The sequence below is a fragment of the Balaenoptera borealis genome (genome assembly GCF_965194805.1).
Source record: "Balaenoptera borealis genome assembly, chromosome: 8".
Lineage (NCBI taxonomy): Eukaryota > Metazoa > Chordata > Mammalia > Artiodactyla > Balaenopteridae > Balaenoptera > Balaenoptera borealis.
The window spans coordinates 115,237,690-115,257,043 of record NC_138865.1 but is presented as its reverse complement, the minus strand read 5'-3'; the positions used below and the strand labels follow the sequence as shown (position 1 = coordinate 115,257,043).

General features: G+C 49.5%; 1 protein-coding gene across 15 annotated transcripts in view; it reads right to left on the bottom strand.

The window, feature by feature from the left end:
- Positions 1–13,845, bottom strand: part of ODF2 (outer dense fiber of sperm tails 2) — a 30,240-nt gene extending 16,395 nt beyond the window's left edge. For 3 of the 15 annotated variants that reach the window (XR_014247807.1, XR_014247808.1, XM_082403438.1), the window contains exons 1-8: positions 13,667–13,845; positions 10,926–11,016; positions 9,947–10,063; positions 9,546–9,671; positions 3,678–3,848; positions 2,597–2,757; positions 1,684–1,813; positions 998–1,129 (exon numbers count right to left, since the gene is read on the bottom strand). Coding sequence is in view for 13 of the 15 variants with exons in the window: in XM_082403438.1 (XP_082259564.1) it covers positions 998–1,129; positions 1,684–1,813; positions 2,597–2,757; positions 3,678–3,848; positions 9,546–9,671; positions 9,947–10,063; positions 10,926–11,016; positions 13,667–13,830 (1,092 nt within the window). In the remaining 2 variants the exon portion in view is untranslated. Of the gene's footprint in view, positions 1–997; positions 1,130–1,683; positions 1,814–2,596; positions 2,758–3,677; positions 3,849–9,545; positions 9,672–9,946; positions 10,101–10,332; positions 10,449–10,925; positions 11,022–12,391; positions 12,627–13,666 lie in introns of those variants that run through there. The other 12 variants (XM_082403443.1, XM_082403449.1, XM_082403448.1 and 9 more) reach the window with 12 other exon arrangements.
- Between the last annotated feature and the right edge of the window lie 5,509 nt (positions 13,846–19,354).

The following is a 19,354-nucleotide window of genomic DNA, read 5'->3' as shown; positions in this document are numbered from 1 at the left end:
ACAATGGACGGATCTCATAAAAACATTGATTGAGAAAAGCAAACTCAGAAGAAAACATATGGAACAATATCATTTATGTAAAGTTTGAAAACATGCTAAACAATACTATATGTTGCTTAGGGATACATATATAAGTGAAAAACTCTCAGATTCCAGATAAAGTTTCCCTCTGATGGGAAGGAGATGAGGTTATTGCCAAAGGAGACACCAAGAGGGATTTAACCATGTGGACAAGGTTTTGTTTGGAAAGCTGGATAGTGGGTACACTATTACTTATTTTGAATATTAGTTTTTAAACTAAAAACAAAGGAAGTTGACACCGTTTTTTAAAAAAGTTTAACTAAAAAAAATATCATCTCATCAGGACGGGCGTTTTTTTTTTTTTTTGGCTGCGTCTCGAGGCTTGCGGGATCTTAGTTCCCCAACCAGGGATCGAACCCGGGCCCACGGCAGTGGAAGCGCCGAGTCCTAACCACTGGACTGCCAGGGAATTCCCAGCATGGGCATTTTGAGACTCTCGGTATCCCTTTGGTTTTGAACCAAACAGGAAGAGAGCTGTTTACACTGTCAGTCTTTTCAGAGTCATTTGCTAACATAAAATATATTTCAGAGACCATCTTTTAAGAAAACAAAGTGATACCATACAATGTGCCCGCCAGCCATTAAGCCTCCTACTTCACCAAAACTCAGGTCTAGTCTTCTCCCCGCTTTGTCGCATGACCCCTGGGTTGGGCTGAACCCCTCCCTGACTCTCCACTGCTCTTCTGACTTCCAAGGTCCTTCCTGTGCCACCAGGCCCACTTCAACAACAAAGACAGCACTCGTCTACCAGATGCCCAGCACTTCACATGAGTGACTTCAGCAAACCTTTCTATGGCCCCCTCAGGTCAGGCAGGCACCAAGAATATTTTCTTTTTACAGACAGGAGCCTGCGGCGCTAGAGGGCCAGGGCTCCGAGCGAGCGCTGGGTAGGGGGGCAGCTAGGACCGCAGCTCACCTCTTTGCAGTGCTGTTCCCTCAGCAGTTCTCGGAGGGTGCGGTTCGTCTCCTCAAATGTGCTCAGCTTCTGCAGGAGGAGTTCCTTCTGCCTCGTTAGGGTGTTGATGTCCGTGCACGTCATTTGTTTCTCCTGGAAGACAGCAGGCAGTCTTGCCAGGCACGGGTGGAGAAGGGAAGAGCTGGCACAGGGAGTCCCCAAGGGGAGCTTAAGAGGTATTGGTGCCAGGCAGCCTGGGCAAGAAGAGCTGGGCAAAGGCAGGCTTCCCGGAGGAGGTAGACCTGGAAGGATGGGCAGGTTCTGAGCCTGCTGAGAATACCAGGTGGGGAAAAGGGCTGGAGAGCTCAGTGTGGGCAAGTGCAGTTAGGGCAGGCTTCCTGGACGAGGTGCGCTTCCTGGACGACAACATTTGGTGGCTGATACTGGCAGGAACCAGACATGTGCCTTGACTCACTGTGATCCCAGGAGACCCACGATGACACCTCAGAGGCCCTGGCTACCAAAGGTCATCCTCGAGGGTCAGGCCCCAGAAGTGAGAAGAGGGGTGGGGGCCGAGGAGTTAAGTGTGCCCTGCCCTGGCCTGAAGATGTCATAAAGTCAGCATGACGATTGCGTCAAGACTCCTCCACAGTGTGCAGCTGCCCCCGCTCTGGGCCCGGCCCTGGGTGGTTGGGCTGGCCACCTACCGTCTTCAGTTTCCCGATGGTGTCCTTCAGGGCCATGACTTGTTTGGCCGCGGCAGCCCCATCCATTTCAGCCTCCATCAGCTTGGACATGAGGCACTCCTTCTCCTGCTGGAGGTGTTTCTTCTGAAGCCTGGGCCCAGAAAGAATAGGGCTCTGTGAGCCCTCCCAGGCCCCTGCCCACCCGGAGCTCCGAGGCTCACCTCACAATGCCCTGCGAGGCTCATCTCCTGGTCAGGGAACAGTGGGGGAGGGGGCAGGGATGGCCCTTCTGGCCTGGGTGGCCTTCTGGAAGGACACCTGGTCACCAGAGCAGGGCCTCCACACCAGGTGACATTATGCCACCTGCTTGTCTCTCAGACAGAAACCAGTGTCACCTTGTCCCCCAGCCACTGCCATGGCCATCTAACTACCATCTTCAGATCCGCTTTTGAGCCCTCCCCTCCACTCTCCCCATTGGAGCCAAGTCTGGTCACACCACTTCCTGCTTCGAAAACCCTTCTGTGGCTCCCAACCGCCCTCGATGCAAATGCCACGAAGTGGCCACCAAGAGCCGGCCCCTGTCAACCTCCTGGGCCCCCTTCCCCTCGGCCCACCCTCTCCCCTTGCTCTGCCCCGCTTTTCATTTCTCAGTCGCAAACTCCTCCCGCCTTGGGGCCTTCCTGCAAGACGTTCCTGCTACCTGGCGTGTTTTCTTCCCCCGCACTCACCTGCCTAGCTCCTAGCCATCCTGCCGGACTCCCGTTTTTTCCAGAAAGGCCTCCCTGATGCCCTCCCCCTAGAACTCTGCGGGGCCCTCTTCCCTGACCGGGAATCATGAGTGCATTAGTGACTTTGTTGAACACTGTAACCCGGGCTAGGCTGGTGCTCGGGCAGCCCCACAAGAGGGAAGGTGCCCAGGGCAGCGCCGCCTTACATGGTAAAGTCCTTCTCCTCCTTGATGCGCTCGATGTTGTGCCGTAGCACCGTGTTCTCGTGCTCGGTCTCGGCCAGCTCTTGGGCCACCTCCTCCAGCTCCTCCTTCCGTTCCTCCAAGAATCTTTTGGCCATCTGGCGCTCTCCCTTCTGCATCTTGACCTGTGCAGGGGCAGGCAGGCAGGGGCCACTGAGGGGAGGCAGCTCCTCTCCACCAGTTCTCAAGGCCCGTTGCTTTGGACAAAGCGAGGGGCACCTCTGATTGAGCGCTCCATGCTACTGAGGTCCTTTGGGCGCAAGCTCAGTCAATCGTCACAAAGACTCTGGACAGACACGATTCCTCTCATTTCCTCGTCACCGAGGAAAGGGAGCAAAGGGAGCCTGAGTGACTTTCCAGTTGGGGACAGAGCCAGGATACAAACCATTGTTCAGCTGGCACACCACAGGAGGAGAGATGTCACAAAAAGGCCCCTGCCCCTCGGGCTGTGGAGAAAGGCGGGCCTGTCGCCAGGCAGCCACCAGCCGCAGGTTCTCCAGGAGGGCCCTGGGCCCCGGGCGCAGGGGAGGACTAAAGACACAGGCCCCGTCAGCAGCCACAACGTGGATTCCATGGCAGCTCCGCCAACTTCTTAGTTGGGGGTCTTGGACTTCCAGGTTGTTTCCAATTTCACTGCCACCTCCCACCGAAAGACACAGCCCAGCAACTGAGGACAAACTTCCTCTGCCTGTTTGGGGCATTGTTTCCTGTTTTTTTTAAACTTTTGTATAAAATGGAAAACAGAGGCCCCAGTATCCCAGTCACTTCATCTCCAAGACAGGGATAATAATACCACCGGCTTCGTTTACTGTTGTAAAAAATCAAACCAGGCCATCCATACAGAGCACCAGGCAAGGTCAGGGCCAGGCCTGGGCTAAGTGCTTGATGGAAAGGGATCCCAGATTGCCCCGACTACCTCCCCAGGGGCATCTGAAACCCTGGGAGGCCTGCAGAGGCAGCTGGAAGGAGGCGTCCACCAGGAACTCACCTGGCAGTCCCAAGTGTCCTCGGGACACTGGCCAGCCCAGCCCCCTACCTCCCTCACCTCAGACTTGAGACAACCAACCGCGTTCATTAGACTGTCAATCTTCTTATCATAACGGTTCATTTTACAGTGACCCGAGTCGTCATCTTCGGTAGAGAGGTCACTTAACCGCATCACTGAGACCAGCTTTTCTGAAGATGGTGGCGTGACCTCCAGGCAGTGAGGTGGATTCTGATGTAGAGGAGGGAGAGACACATGAACTCATAAGGCAGAACTGCAACCATTGGTCCCACCATCCCTGGCTGTCCGCTGGGCAGGAAGAGCTAAAACTGCTAAAGGGCAACCACAGAGACCCCAGGGGGAAGGACACACCGACTTTCTTGGTGGAACATTACCTCATTACCTACCCTTGTTTAAATGTTGTTTCTGAAGCTCTTCTAACATAGAAATAAAATGCCTGTGTTACACAACTACTGAAGCCCACACGCCTAGAGCCCGTGCTCCGCACCAAGAGAAGCCACCGCAATGAGAAGCCCGCGCACCGCAACGAAGAGCAGGGGCTACTCTTCGTTGCGATGCGCGGGCTTCTCATTGCGGTGGCTTCTCTTGGTGCGGAGCACGGGCTCTAGGCGTGTGGGCTTCAGCAGTTGCGGCACGTGGGCTCAGTAGCTGTGGCTCGCAGGCTCTAGAGCGCAGGCTCAGTAGTTGTGGCGCTCGGGCTTAGTTGCTTCGTGGCATGTGGGATCTTCCCGGACCAGGGCTCAAACCCGTGTCCCCTGAATTGGCAGGTGGATTCTTAACCACTGCGCCACCAGGGAAGTCCCCAGTGTCAAGTTTAAAATGAAGGATATAACAAATTGGCAAAAACTGTGATTCCCAAAGCTGGCAAAAGTTGGGGGCAGTAAATATTTTCATACACCTAGGGTAGACATGAAATATGTCAAAAGTCTTTTAAATGAATATGAATACATGACAGTGGATAGTTGCAAAGGCAAACAAATCTTCTATAACAGGTATTTTAAGGACAAGTGGAGAAATTTGAATATTAACCAGATGTTATATGATTAAGAAATTAAGTTTAAAAAAAAAAAAAAGTGAAGTTTTTAGGACTAATCACTGTTATTTTGGTTATGGAGAAAATGTTATTAGAAATGCATACTGAATTATTTAGGGTTAAAATGGTATTTCTGGAAAATATTTACCTAAATACATCAGCATAAAAAAATATTTTTTAAAATGCATGTGCCCCTCAGAGAAGTTTATGCAAAGCTGTATAATACTTTCAAGACTTCAAAAAGATATTCTAATCTGGGGGCGAGTGTTTCCATGTTTTTTTTGTTGTTGTTTTTTTAACTGTCTTTTAATTAATTAACTTATTTATTTGGTTGCACCGGGTCTTAGGTGCAGCAGGCGGGCTCCTTAGTTGTGGCAGGCAGGCTCCTTAGTTGCAGCTCACAGGCTCCTGAGTTGTGGCATGTGAACTTTTAGTTGCGGCATGCATGTGGCATCTAGTTCCCTGACCAGGGATCGAACCGAGGTCCCCTGCATTGGGAGTGCAGAGTCTTATCCACTGCACCACCAGGTAAGTCCCTCCATGGGATTTTGATATACTGAATTTGACTCTCTCATTCTATACATTTATTCCGTTGTATTAAGTAATTGCCATTTCTCATTGTTTGCACCGTTTTTTCCTTCTCGTAAGCTGAGGTGGCTAAACTTCTGTGCTAATTTCCAGGGAAAGATGACGGCTATCAGGAATAAAAGGAAGTGTTTTATTTTTTTTATTTTTATTTTTTTTTAACATCTTTATTGGAGTATAATTGCTTTCCAATGGTGTGTTAGTTTCTGCTTTATAACAAAGTGAATCAGTTATACATATACATATATCCCCATATCTCCTCCCTCTTGCGCCTCCCTCCCACCCTCCCCATCCCACCCCTCTAGGTGGTCACAAAGCACTGAGCTGATCTCCCTGTGCTACGTGGCTGCTTCCCACTAGCTATCTATTTTACATTCAGTAGTATCTACAAGTCCATGCCACTCTCTCACTTCGTCCCAGCTTACCCTACCCCCCTCCCAGAGGAAGTGTTTTATAAGGGTGTAACTGTTATGTCAAACAAGTAGGACTCATAGGGTGCAATTTAAAAAATGTATGTGCCCTTTGTCCCAGCAATTCTATTTTTGAGGGATTTATCAGGAATATCTAAGAATGTGAATCAATATTTAAATTCAAGGCTAGGATATAGATAAATGTACAGCAAGATAGTATTGGTTAAATACTTAACAGTACACAAATGTACACACAATGGAATAATGCCTTAAAAAAATAACGTGCGATGTAAATATAGTCAAAATATGTGGAAAAAAGAACATTACAACAATAAGTAAAATATAAACCCATTGTTACAAAAATCAAAAGAACGAGTCTATTTACAAGAAGAGATCCAGAAGGCTTGCACCTAGAAGTTACATGGGTCTTCTCAGGGTGGTGGAATTACAGGTGGTTTTTACTTTCTTCCTTGCGCTGATTTAGATTTTCTAATTTTTCAAAAATGACTGTGCATTGCTTTTATAAGAAAAAAGTTATTTTAATATATAAAAGAAGGACAATAGGAAAATGTATAGACAGTATGATTACAATTTGAAAAAAAAAAACTCCTCATAGGAAAAAGTGATAATAAATGTACAGAAATATTAATAGTTTTAGGAGAGTGGTTACCCTTGGGGGTGGCAGTGAAAAGAACAGGACCAGAGAGGAGCTTCTGGGGAAGCTGGTGATGTTGTTTCTTGAGCTGGGTCTTTGTAAAAATTCATCAACACACTTCTGATGCATGTACTACCCTGCACTTTCCAATGAAAAGGTTTTAAAACTTAATAGCAGCCAGATTATAGAGTAGTAGAATTACAGTGATTGTCTATTTTTCTGTATTTTCAGCTTTCTGTCATAAAAATAGATGACTTACTTAGTAATAGGGTAGAGAAAAAACCCAGACCTGCTTTCTCCCAAAGATCTTATCTTGTGTACCAGGAGGGGTTTTAAAAATGAAACACGGGGACTTCCCTGGTGGCGCAGTGGTTAAGAATCCGCCTGCCAATGCAGGAGACACGGGTTCGATCCCTGCTCCAGGAAGATCCCACATGCTGTGGAGCAACTAAGCCCGTGTGCCACAACTACTGAGCCTGCGCTCTAGAGCCCATGAGCCACAACTACTGAGCCCACACGCCACAAATACTGAAGCCTGCTCGCCTAGAGCCCGTTCTCCGCAACAAGAGAAGTCACCGCAATGAGAAGCCCATGCACTGCAACGAAGAGTAGCCCCCACTCGCCACAACTAGAGAAAGCCCGTGTTTAGCAACAAAGACCCAACACAGCCAAAAATTAATTAATTAATTAATTTTAAAAAAAAAAAGGAAGAAAAGAAACATGAATCCCCACAAGCACATAGCAGCTTCCGGGGTCCATGTCCAGCTCCACCACAAACTTTTCCTCCTGTGGTCTTTTCTCTCTTGTCCGTAATGGTAAGGGCAGGCTGGGGCCTCCCAGGAACATGGAAGGCCACTGAAAAATGGAAAGGGGCTGAACCAAGAGGACAGCATGAAAGACAGCTACTGCTTGAGAGATGTTAAGTCACATCTCTGGGCCCCTCCATTTCTAGGATTCTGTGGCCCCAGGACTGGAAGGGGCACTGAGCTTTCCAGGGGGGGACCGTAGTCCTAGCAACCCAAGTCAATAGGAAGTCCATTTCCATAGCGGCATGACTTTGATATATAATTTGAGAACTACTAAGTCTCTTCATTAAAAAACAAGAAAAGAAAAATAGCATTTTAAATAAAATATAGTATGTTTGTTATAAAGAAATTCAAGCAAACCATGAAAAGATAAAGCATTAAAGCCTCCCACACCCAGAGGTAATCACTGCTTATCACTTCTTGTATTTCCTCCCCAAAACAGGTTTGCACATACAAACATATCCATACACACATGGACACACAGATGCCCTTTTCTGCACAAATAGGGCCAAACTCTCCGTGCTGTGCCGCTTGGTGCTTCATTATCATGTAGAAATATCTACCTCAATCTTGTAGTGGTTGCATGGCATTCCATTGTACGGATGCATCATAATTTAACCAATACCCTCCTGACAGACATTTAGGTTGCTTCTAATTTTTCTCTATTGCAAACAATGCTTTAACAAACATCCTGATACACACACAGATCCCTGTACTCTTCTGTGACTTTTAGCATCAATTCCCAAGTGTAGCACTATAGAATCCATGTTTGGATGGATGCTGCCAAACTGCCTCCAGAACGGCTGAATCGGTTTCACAATCCACTCAAAACTGTCCAGGGACTTCCCTGGTGGTCCAGTGGTTAAGACTCCGCGCTTCCACTGCAGGGGGCACAGGTTCGATCCCTGGTCGGGGAATTAAGATCCCACATGCCACGCTGCGCGGCCAAAAAAAAAAAAAACACAAACAAAAAAACCATCTAAAAAGATTCGTTGATACCTCCCATATGCTTGTCAACACAAGATATTCATAATCTTTTCAACTTTTTCCATTCAATAAAAATGATAGCTTGTTTTTTCTAAAATGTAGTTGTTTCTAATTTACATTTCACTGATTAGATATGTCAGAACACTTTTCATTTATTCCCTAGAATACCAAACTCCCTTTGTCTCTTAGGGATAACATGGTAAATCAGGGAGTCAAGAGAGTGAAGTATGACTCTAAACTTCAGACTAATTACTATTATTTCTAATTTTAAAAGTAATAAGCTCTCAGAAAAAGAATCTTTCAAAATAGGTCAGGCATCATCATCTTAAGTTATAGTCATCCCTTGGTCTCCACAGGGATTGGTTCCAGGACCCTCATGGATATCAAAATCAAAGGATGCTCAAGTCCCTTGTATAAAATGGTGTAATATTTGCACATAACCTAGGCACCTCCTCCTGTATACTTTAAATTAGCTCTAGATTATTTATAATACCTAATTCAATGTAAATGCTTTGTCAGTAGTTGCTGGCACACAGCAAATTCAAGTTTCGCTTTTGGAACTTTATGGATTTTTTTTTTTTTCTTAAATCTGTGGTTGGTTGAATCCACAGACGTGGAACCCGCGGATACAGAGGGCCAACTGTAGTCTCAAGCCCTTTACTTGTCCCAATAATGAGATCTTTGTCTAAAACACAGTCACAGGCCTTGTCTTGTCAATGAGTTTCTTCACTGCAATTGACTAGAATGTAAGCATAAGGAAGGCACAGCTGCCAGTTTGCAGCTGTAACCCCAGTGTGCGGCAGTGTCGCAAGAAATGCATGAATTACTGCACGGATGGATAGATGGACAAGCAAAATGTTTTGAGGTGTGGCTAAAAAAAGACAACAGTTCTCTTGGAACCTTGGCAACTAACACGGAAGGCAGTTATTCCTCAGGAGATTATTCCAGTGGTTTTGATGACATCTATGGAATACGTGCATGGTCTCTTATGGGGCAACCGTAAAAGTGAAGATGCTTTCTTGGATATGTACGTTCTGGTACATATTTTAAAATTATGCTTCGGACACTAGCAAAGTTACGTGGGGCAAGACATGTAGCTCCTCACATACAAATCAGAGAGCCTACGAGTACCGCCTCTAGAATGAGACACCCCTGAGTCCTAACTCCATCTCTGCTACTCTCTCTCTGAGACTTCACCTCTCTGAGCCTTGGTTTCCTCATCTGCACCTTGGGAGAGCGGGACCTACCTCATTGCAGTGTTGGCAGGACTCAAGAAGATTCCCATACTTTCAGGGTTTAGCAAGGCGCTCAGTAAGCGGGACCTACTGGGATGTCTCTGAGAGCTCCTGCCGACCCTGAACCATACAGAGTGTGAGGCCTGCTAGAACCTGACCAGTCAGAGAAGAAAAGCCTGAACGAGAATGAGCCTACCTCCCACTTGCATCCCACATGCCGGGCGGATGATTTTCCAGGGGGCATCCAAGGTACCTTGGTTTTCACCCGGACACTCCGACGCACATTCACGGTGTCCCCTTTCATTCCGCGCTTATGAGATTTCTGTGGAAAGGGACAAACCCAGGGTCACTTCCCCACGCAGCTGCCCGTGGCATCACTCTGGTGGCATCTGCTTCCAACTCTGCTGGGGAACCGCTTCTGACTAAGGCTACTGCTGCCACTTCCGGGTGACCGTCCTACCTTCCAACCAGGCAACTGACCTCAGAAAGCCAATGTGTCTGTCTCTCAAACCTTTGGAGTTAGAAGTGTGAGGAGCTCAGCTGGGAGGTGTCACATTGCTCCACAGCCTTGGCCTTGCCCCACTGGCATGCTCCTACCTGGCTGTTGGTCGCTGATGCTTTCGGGAGTTTTTTTATGTGGACATGGACAGGGGTGTTCTCATCCACGTGAACATGTAAGGGGGGAGTTGAAGAGCGGTCCTTCATGGTTCGCTTCTGGCAGGTGGGGGAGGACAACACAAAAAAGGTTGATCTGTGGATGAGTAAACTGGGCGTGAAAAACCGAGCTCACAGCCTCTGGGGGCCACTGAAAGCCTAGCCACAAGCGAGCAGGACACCAACTACTGGCATGCGGGCTGGAAGCGAGGCGGGCGTGCCATTCAGCAGGCTCCTGCAGAGATCCCAGCTGAAGACCACCGGGGAGATGCAGGTCCGCTCAAGAGAAGGGTCTGTGAGACCCACAAGTTCTACAAAAGAGCCCAAACCCAGGCCCCGGGGTCCTCAGAGCTGCATCTCTTTCCAAGCCTGCTGGAATGCAGAGCTCCTCCTGAGATTCAGCGCAGCACAGATGGAAAGCAGGCAAGTCCTCCTGCACCGGAATCTGAATGGGGCATGCGGATTAGCACGGGACACGCACAGAACGGTTACGGTGCAAAATACTTCAAGCAGCAGGTAGATAAAAGACGATGAAGACAGAAAGCTGGAGGAAATGCCGAGATGAGAAGGTTGTATGGATTCTAAAGACCACTTAAGCAGGGCTGAACACATACCCCTCGCCTACCACCAGCTCCTGTCAATCCCCATTCTTTTTTTTTTTTTTTTTACTTTTTTCTTTTTTCCTTCATGTCTTTTGTTTTTAAAATTCTGTTTTAAGATTTTTGAAGTTTGTCTGGAAGGATTAGGTTAACACAACCTCCTCACACCCGGCAGCCTTACCACAGGCAAAACCAAATCCAATCAATCAGCAGGCTATGCACGAAGGCACCTAACAGAGCACCTGGCCACCGGGCTGCCAGCAGAAGCGTTTTTTCTGGCAGGGCCACAGACCACGGGGCTGCTCCGGGCGCATGTCACCTACCGTCACACTCACACTGGGTGAGCCACAAGGTGTCCTCAAGACCTTTTTCTGCGTGAGACTCGTTACTCTGTTCTTCTCACACGATGGAAACCTGTACCCAGGCACAAGAAGCAGATTATAAGCAGAAAACTAGGGCTCTTCTATTTCTTAGATCTCCCGAAGTTATATACTACATATGGTGTCTAACGAGTCCACGGCTAGGAGAACCAGTCTGGAATCATTTGGCTCCCTTTACACAAGCATCAAACACTCATGGTGTGCCCGGCAGGGGGATGGAAGCAGGGGGTGATGGGCATTCGCAGGGCTGGCCTTTTAACCTGCCATCGCATCACACGTATTGTGACTTTTTACTGAAAAGCCCAGCTGTCATCCTGTCTGTCAGGAGACAAAAAAGCAGGTAGCACGTGGGCAACAGCCAGCATACTAGTTTGGGCAAGGGTGAAAGTGCCCAGGACACCGCCTGGAGCAATGCTCAGTGAATGACTGCCATGAAAAGACAGAGGCATAAGCTCAGGAACAAGGTCTCTGTGACTCAGTTTCATAAAATTAATAGTCAAATATTCAAATAAGAGGATGAAAAATGACTATTTCCCAAAATATTCCGCTTGCTACTCTTTAAGCACCTAAGAGGCAGGGTTCTTTTTGCTTTTACGGATTTTTTTTTAATACCACGTGTAATTCATCTTATACATAAACAGCCCCATCAACAAATTTGCAAATAAAGCAAAAGTTTAATCTCCAAAATCGGGCAGCAGTCAATCCAAGAATTCCAGGATGGGAAGGGACTTGGAAAGTACATTTGATCCATCCCACTGCCTGATGACAGCCCCCAAAATATGACCTTGCCCTCGCCCTCCATTATTTTGGAAAAAAATAATGCAACATAAAAATTCTTAAGCACTTTAGCATACGTTTTGCTGTATGTATATCACACCTTGATATAAAAGAAAAAAATTTGAGTCCTACTAATCATTTAGCCAAGGAATACCAAATCTGAGCAGAGGGGTTTTTTTTTTTTCCCCTCGTCACTTAGAACATTTCTGTTCACTTGAAGCCAATAGATTTGAGAAAGCTCTCACCCTCAGCGGGTTTTAAATCAAACTACCTGGATTCCACCAACATCTGACTAACTGCCGCGTCCACCTCTTACGTGGTTGTTATTTATTTACACCTAGCCTCCTTTCAAAAAGGATCTGAGCCTAGTACTCCAATGACAACGATGGTGATCCTATTTGCTACCAGGAACTGGGGCACCTGAGGAGGGAGGGCCAGAGAGAGGCAGAGCTGGGATTACATGCGTGCATTTTCCTCTTTCCTCTTAAAAATTATTTTTAAATGTTTTGGCCCAGGCTTTCAGTACACAGAACAGAGAGCTGAAAAGAGAATCCTCCAGTGAGCCTGGCCTGGGAGCCCCTGCCCGCTTTTCCCTGCCCTGTGGCGGAGGCGCCCCCCCACAATGGCAGTACCTGGGGGAGCCGCCTGAGGATGAGGCAGACATGGTTAGGCATCAAAGCCGCAAAGGTGGGCAACTGGGTCAGCAGGCTCTGCTCAGGGGGACCCAGAGGGGCGTGTCAGTGAGAATCTCAGGGGCCCGGCATCAAACGTCCTGAGGGGAGGAGAGTGTAAGCTTTGGGGGTGACAGTTGGATGAAAACTTGGGAGGTGCTCCTCTGCTGTCCAAGTCGCACAGCAACTGACTGTCCTGCCAAAGTGGGGGGAGATAGGAGAGGCTGAGCGACCCGGTGGGCGGGGCGGTGAGAGCTCCCCTCCCCAGGGAGGGCCAGGGGGCGGAACTTCGAAGTAAAGGACCACCACACCCAGACCCCACGCGGGAGGGAAGGTGGGTGGCCACCAGGGGGGAAACCTGAGATGCTGGCTCGCGGGCGAGGAGGGCGGCAGAGAACCGCTAGGCTCCAAGTGGGCCCCAAAGGGCCGGAACCGGCGCAGGGAGCAGGAGGGATATTCGGGGCGGAGCCAGGGCAACTGTCTCCTAGGAGAAGGGCGTTCCCGGCAGAATAGACACCCGAGAAGACCAATAGTATTTGAAGGAGGAAGGCGTGGAGGCTGCAGGGGGAAAGGGGCGCTAAGCAGCGAGTGGGTGCCCCGACGGCACAGGGAAAATCCTCCCGGGCGAAGCAGCGGCCGCTGGGATTTAGTATCCGAGTTAGAGCGGGTTCGACGTCGGGTCGTGCAGGGGGCGGGGCGGGATCTTCGGGAGGCCCGCTGGACAGGTGAACCCACCCAACGGGGTAGGGCAGCGCGGAGGCGGTCCCCGGGGACTGCGCTGCCTACGAGGAGCCGGCAAATAACTGCCGGGCCGAGGCCCTCAGGGAGGGCGAGGCGGACGGGGCGACGCCCACCGGCGGGCAAGAGGGCGCGGGGCCAGTCTCCGTCGGCGGAAAGAAGGGACGACCACCCACCAGCGGGCAGGAGGGGACCAGTTTCTGCCCATAGAGAGAAGGGCGAAGCCCGGAGGGAGCAGAGCCCTGCCGGTGGCCAGGTGAGGAAAGGCCCGCCCGTTAGCGGGAGGAGGAGAAGGCCCGCGCCGGTGGGCGGGACGGGGGGCGAGATTCTGACGAGAACTGGACGAGCGCGCCGGAGGGTGCCGGCGGGGGCGGCCCGGGGCGGGCAGCGGGACCCGGCGACCTCGGCGGGGGCCACCCCACCCGTGGGGACCAGGCCCGGCGGCGGCCGCGGGGCGCCAGGGAGCGCCCTGGCTCCCGCCTGCCGGCGGCCTCTCACCAGGAGCGACACGGCTGCGCCCAGAAACGCCTCCTTATGAAGTCGTTGAAGTCGGAGGCCAGGGTCTTGCCATGGAGACGCCGCGGCGGATGCAGTCCAGCTCTGGCGGCGACTCCTCCCCGCTTCCTCCTCCTTTTCAGACACCCGGTCGGCAGCTCGCCCATTGGCCAGTTCAAACCCCCCCGGGAGCCTCTCGGGTTTCGCCATTTAGGCCCAGCCCCTGGCGTCACAGAGTGCCCCGCCCATCAGAAGCTCCGCCCTCTTCCGGGCCACGCGTAGCGTCGCCATGGAGACGCGCGACGCCACTGACGGGCCTGGCCCGGGCTTGCCTCTCCCGGGCTTGCCTCGCCGTTCATGACCTAGCTTTCCCCCCTACGCCATTTTTACCCTGCCTTCAGGCCTCATCGGTTACCCTAACTCAGAGGAAAGCCCAACTTCTAGCCTACTCCCTCTGATTCACATTAGGCCACTGGGCTCAGGGGTCAGGAAACATGTTACTGTCCGGAGCTGCGCGCTGCTTCTGGAAATACAGCCCTGTCTCTCCTCCCCTGTTGGTGCAGAGATGGAGCCCGCTTCTGCACACCACCCAGACTCTCTCCCCCTCCCACATCGCCTGTCTTTGTCCAGGCGGGAGGAAGGGTCCGCGTTCCCCTTGCTCCTCACTGCCCTCCTGCACACTGTATGCCGCTGTTGTGTACAGACCTACTCCGTTGAAGTTCTCGCTGAGTCTCCATCTTCTCAACTATGCTTCACTGTCAGCCAATCATGGGGGGCTGTCACGTGGCTCACGCAGCCGCCCTGGATTCTGGGAGACTTTAACATCCTCAGGGCCATCCTGGCCTCAGTTCCTTGACATCCTCATCTCCATGACCTTCCCTGCACCTCAGCCATGCACTCCCAGGGTCACACAACTGGTCCACCTGAAATCTTAAGTTCCAGCTCCCCCCTCTCCAAACAGAACTCATTCTTCTGCCTTCCCGCCTACTGTCTAATGCTTATGGCGTTCATTCCTCAGTGTTAGGGAGCCCTCCACTCCCTTGCCCCGTTCATTTTCTCCCTGTTGAATAAAATGATGGATCCCCAATCCCTACTGTAATCCAACCTCCTGAGTCTCTGCAAAGATCAAATGCACAAATCATTTCCTCCACCCTCAGCTGAGCTCTCACCACTGCCCAACAATGGTTTAATTTATCCCTGGACCCCCTCCGCCTCCCCACGTTGGCTTTTTATTTATCTATCTATCTATTTATTTATGTATTTTTGGCTGAGTTGGGTCTTTGTTGCTGCGTGCGGGCTTTCTCTAGTTGCGGTGAGTGGGGGCTGCTCTTCGTTGTGGTGCGTGGGCTTCTCATTGCAGTGGCTTCTCTTGTTGCGGAGCACGGGCTCGAGGCGCAAGGGCTTCAGTAGTTGTGGCTCGCGGGTTGTAGAGCACAGGCTCAGTAGTTGTGGTGCACGGGCTTAGTTGCTCCGCAGCATGTGGGATCTTCCCGGACCAGGGCTCGAACCCATGTCCCCTGCATTGGCAGGCGGATTCTCAACCACTGCGCCACCAGGGAAGCCCGCCATGTGGGCTTTTCCAAATCTTTGCCTCTTCCGCATCCCATATGACAACTCTCCTTTTTCACAGAGAAACATAAATTCATCCAGTGGAATTCTCTCCTTCTCCCACCTTCCCTCATCTTTAACTTCCCCCACCTTATCCCCCCCCCCGCCCCGCTTCAGAAGAAGTGATGTCATTTTTGCTGCCCAAGATAACCTTCTTGTTTCCAGGCCTAGGTCAAACATCTCTGTAAAACGTCTCTTGCCACCCCCAACGCAGAGTTGTTGATCATTTCTCAGTGCTCCCACATTCAATGAACCAACATTTATTAAGTCCCTACTGTGTGCTAAGCCCAGGGTGAGGGACACCAAACCAACACATCCCGCTCGGTCTTCAAGGAGTACACAGCCAACCCCTGTAACGTGACCAGATGAAATGATTAAAGCTTTCCCCTCCCCACCCACTGAAGGATTTTGCCTCTGTGGTTTTGTCCCCTACCCACCATCTGAGGAGGGTTTTTCTCTGCCAGTGCAGTTCTTCGGGGCTTTTGTGATGGAGAATCTGAGAATGGACAGGACTGAGAGGTCACCACCCTCAACACACACACACAAATACACACACATGCACACACTCGAAGCGAGTGACAGGAAGGAGGAGGAGGAAAATCTTAGAGACAGGCAACAGGGAGGAAGGGGTGCTGAAGACAGGGGCGCAGGGACACCTGTAGTGGGTGAAGGACATGCGATGGGAAAGAGAACAGGAATTTTTCTTTAAATATTATTAATTTATTTATTTGTCTGTGCCAAGTCTTAGTTGCGGCTTGCGGGATCTTCTTTGCAGCACGCAGGATCTTTTAGTTGTGAGATCTAGTTCCCTGACCAGGGATCGAACCCGGGCCCCCTGCATTGGGAGCTCTGAGTCTTAACCACTGGACCACCAGGGAAGTCCCAGAGAAGAGGAATTTTTAAAGCATAGCTGTGGTCTGTATATCTGTCCCTTTTGTGGTGTCTGAGAAATGCAGGTAAAGAACTTGAGTTATTCTGATATCACTTTGTTTTTTGTGGGTTTTTTTGTTTGTTTTTGTTGTTGTTGTTTTGGCTGCATCAAGTGGCTTGCAGGAAGGACGTGCGATGGGAAAGAGAACAGGAATTTTTTTAAAAATATTACTTATTTGGCTGCGCCGAGGCTTAGTTGCAGCTTGCGGGATCTTCTTTGCAGCATGCAGGATCTTTTAGTTGTGAGATCTAGTTCCCTGACCAGGGATCAAACCCGTGCCCCCTGCAGTGGAAGCATGGAGTCCTAACCACTGGACCACCAGGGAATTCCCTGATATCACTTTGGATTGCTGGACCGTGTTTTCTGAATTCAAGCCACTCCAAGCCTGGCCAGCACTGGCCACTTTTTATTTTAAGAGCACTACCTAGCACTGATGAGGACACTGGGAAACAAGAAGTCTCACACATTGCTGGTAGGTTTAAAAATTGATGTAACCGGACTTCCCTGGTGGCGCAGTGGTTAAGAATCCGCCTGCCAATGCAGGGGACACGGGTTCGAGCCCTGGTCCGGGAAGATCCCACATGCCGCAGAGCAAGTAAGCCCGTGCACCACAATTACTGAGCCTACATTCTAGAGCCCGCGGGCCACAACTAGTGAGCCTACGTGCTGCAACTACTGAAGCCTACACGTCTAGAGCCCGTGCTCCGCAACAAGAGAAGCCACCACAGTGAGAAGTCCGCGCACCGCAATGAAGACCCAATGCAGCCAAAAAATATATATATATATATAATAAGACAGATCAATTGTTGAATGTGGAAAGGTTTCCAAAACATATAGCTGAGAAAAGTAAAAGGCAAGGTGCAAAGCTGTAAGGCAACCATGATGCCATTTCTGTAGGAAAATAACCTGTGTATGTTAATATGTACATGTAAAAAAATCTGGAGGACTAGACACTGAACACTTAGGAGTGTTTATTTCTGGAAGGTGGAGTCAGAGATTTTTCACTTGTAAAGTGTAAATTTCTGTAATGTTTAAGTATTTTTGCAAAGGAATATGTTTTCAGTCAGAAGAAAAATCAACAGATTAAAAACTTGTTGGAGGGACTTCCCTGGTTGTCCAGTGGTTAAGACTCCACGTTCCCTGGAGGGGGAGCGTGGGTATGATCCCTGGTCAGGGAATTAGATATTGCAGGCCGCAACTAAGACCCAGCGCAGCCAAATAAATAAATAAATATTTTTTAAAAAAAGGGGACTTCCCTGGTGGCGCAGTGGTTAAGAATCTGCCTGCCAAAGCAGGGGACACGGGTTCAAGCCCTGGTCCAGGAAGATCCCACATGCCACGAAGCAACTAAGCCCGTGCGCCACAACTACTGAGCCTGCACTCTAGAGCCCGCGAGCCACAACTACTGAGCCCACGTGCCACAAGTACAGAAGCCCATGTGCCTAGAGCCCGTGCTCTACAACAAGAGGAGCCACCGCAATGAGAAGCCCCTGCACCACAACGAAGAGTAGCCCCCGCTCACCACAACTAGAGAAAGCCCGCGCGCAGCAACGAAGACCCAACACAGACAAAAATAAATAAATAAGAAGAAGAAAAGAAAACTTTGTTTAAAAAAAAAAACTTGTTGGAGAAGATAATCGTGATCTATTGGTTGAAAAACTAGATTGTAGGAATAGCAAGTTCAGTATAAGACCATGTATTTGTTTGGGAGGCTGAGGAGAGATGTAGATACATATTCACAGAGAAAAAAACTACAAATTTTGGGTGGAGGATATATGGGTGTTTCTTGTATTACACTTACATATCCTCTTTTTAACACTGTGAACAGGGACTTCCCTGGGGGTCCAGTGGTTAAGACTCTGCGCTTCCACTGCACAGGATACGGGTTCGATCCCTGGTCGGGGAACTAAGATCCCTCATATCGTGAGAGGTGGCCAAAAATTTAAAAATAAATAAATAAAATAGAAAATAAAACTGTGAACAAAAGAGGGTATGTAATGTGTATTAGTTTCCTAGGGCTGCCTTGACAAAGTACCGCAAACTGGGTGAATGAAACAACAGAAACTAAACAGAACTAAACAATTCTGGAGGCCAGGAGTCTGAGACCAAGGTGTTGGCAGGGCCATGCTCCCTCTGAAGGTGCTTGGGAAGGATCTGGTCCAGGCCTTGGTCCTAGCTTTTGGTAGTTCCTTGGTAGCGGAACTCCAGTCTACCAATGGCCTTCTCCACGTGTGTGTGTCTGCATCCAAATTTCCCCTTTTTATAAGGATATCAGCTATAGCGGATATTAGGGACCCATCCTTCTCTAGTATGACCTCATCCTAACTAATTACAACTACAACAAATCTATTTCCAAATAAAGTTGCATTCTGAGGTACTGGGTGTTAGGACTTCAACATATTAACTTTTGGGGGACACAATTCAACCCAAACATAATGCATATGTTCCATTTAAAGATGTATAATAAAATCGGGACTTCCCTGGCGGTCCAGTGGTTAGGACTCCGCGCTTCTACTGCACGGGGCACGGGTTCCATCCCTGGTCAGGGAAGTAGGATTCCTGCGTGCCGCGCGGTGTGGCCAAAAAATATAATAATAACAATAACAATAAAATAAACACTAATGGAGCCACCACCCAGCTTAAGTAAGATAAGATTTTTTTTTTTAATTTTTAGCCAGAAGACACTATCTCAAAATGTTAACACTGACGATTTTAGTTTCCTCATTCTGTTTCTCTAAATTTCAACAATGAACGTGGGCTTTTCTTGTTCGTTGGAAATAACCACAGGTGAAGGAGGAGCTGTCAGCTCCAGCGCTGGACCCAGCCCTGCGTGCAGCTCCCGCCAGGGGGATGGCCCGAGTCCTTAGGCTCTGGAGCAGCCTCTCCATTTGCTCTAGGGCCTGATTACCAGTTGTTTCCATCTTGGAGCACTTCCTCCAGGGCCCTGATGCAATGGTCACAGCATAACCCTGGGGAGAAGGAATCCGTGCTCCAAACAGGGTCTAACTTTTTCTTTCAGGTGACTTTAGAGATTTCAAGTCGTGGGTAGAGTAGGGAGAGAAAATTCTTCCAGGCCCTATCAAGGCTTGGCTCCTCTTGGACCTTTAACCAGCACCTCACTGACCCTGGGCCTCTGAGATTGGATGGACGCT